The sequence below is a fragment of the Medicago sativa genome, chromosome 8 (assembly GCF_051527215.1).
Source record: "Medicago sativa cultivar Bolivia chromosome 8, Bolivia_mono, whole genome shotgun sequence".
NCBI lineage: Eukaryota > Viridiplantae > Streptophyta > Magnoliopsida > Fabales > Fabaceae > Medicago > Medicago sativa.
The window spans coordinates 58,132,337-58,133,242 of NC_140756.1; the positions used below are offsets into that span (position 1 = coordinate 58,132,337).

At 31.6% G+C, this 906-nt stretch overlaps 1 protein-coding gene across 1 annotated transcript; it reads right to left on the minus strand.

Annotated features, from left to right (window-relative positions):
• Nucleotides 1-543: 543 nt before the first annotated feature.
• On the minus strand, nucleotides 544-906 carry LOC146899929 (putative B3 domain-containing protein Os03g0621600). The gene has a single exon (XM_085736881.1). It carries the CDS (start codon nucleotides 904-906, stop codon nucleotides 544-546), a length of 363 nt encoding a protein of 120 aa, XP_085593007.1.

Below are 906 nucleotides of genomic sequence, written 5' to 3' on the forward strand. Positions count from 1 at the left end.
AGACACATGAAATCAAAAATTAAAAGTTGTGGTAGAATTATTAACAAATACATATTAATACAAAATAAATAATACTTAGCAATATAAAATACTTAAAATCACATAATTTTGTATATCAATCGATATATTTATTTTGCCAAACTATTATATTCACAACAATACTAATAAATGGTTATCAAAGTTAATTAACATAATGATATTAGCATAAGGAAAGCTGACGATAATTGCAGGTTGTGGGGCTTCGAACACAATAGTTAAGCAAAAAAAAGTCATACATTAATCAGGTACAATAATTAGCCGATTTATTAGTTATATTTCATAATCAAATAATAGGACTTGTATTCAGGAAAAAAACAAAACAAAGTCAATATTAGGCGTACACTTAGGTATAATGGCATCCACAAAATTTGGCCTAAATTATAGTTCCCTTGTTAACTAAATAAGAGGCGTTATACAATCCAAATTTAATATATAATCCGTAAAAAAGAAGTTCTAATATGATTGAAATAACATGTCATTTGAGGCAAACAGTAGGTATGCATTTCAGTTTTCATAACATAACAGAAGTCTTCGGTATGCATAGGTAACTGGGGGGAGATCGTTGTCAAAAACTGGACTGACATCAGACATATCAATCACAAAACGCATGGGAGGATCAAAATAAGGACACCTAATAGCCTTCCCAAACCGGTCTTTTATAACCATTTCGAACCGACCTGAAGCAACAAACACCAAATTCACCCATGCACCTAATCCTAGTCCATAAAAATCACTGATTGCCTTCCATCCTTTGGTGAGAAAAAAAGAACCAGAAATCCTATCAACCAAAACTTGAAACTTATTGTTCTTTTCGTCAACCAGGTTGACCAAACGATTAATTTCGTCTCCGAAATCAGCTGCAAACAT

What these genes read in the sequence shown, in the direction of transcription:
- LOC146899929 (XM_085736881.1), bottom strand. Translation starts at nt 906, where the DNA reads ATGTTTGCAGCTGATTTCGGAGACGAAATTAATCGTTTGGTCAACCTG.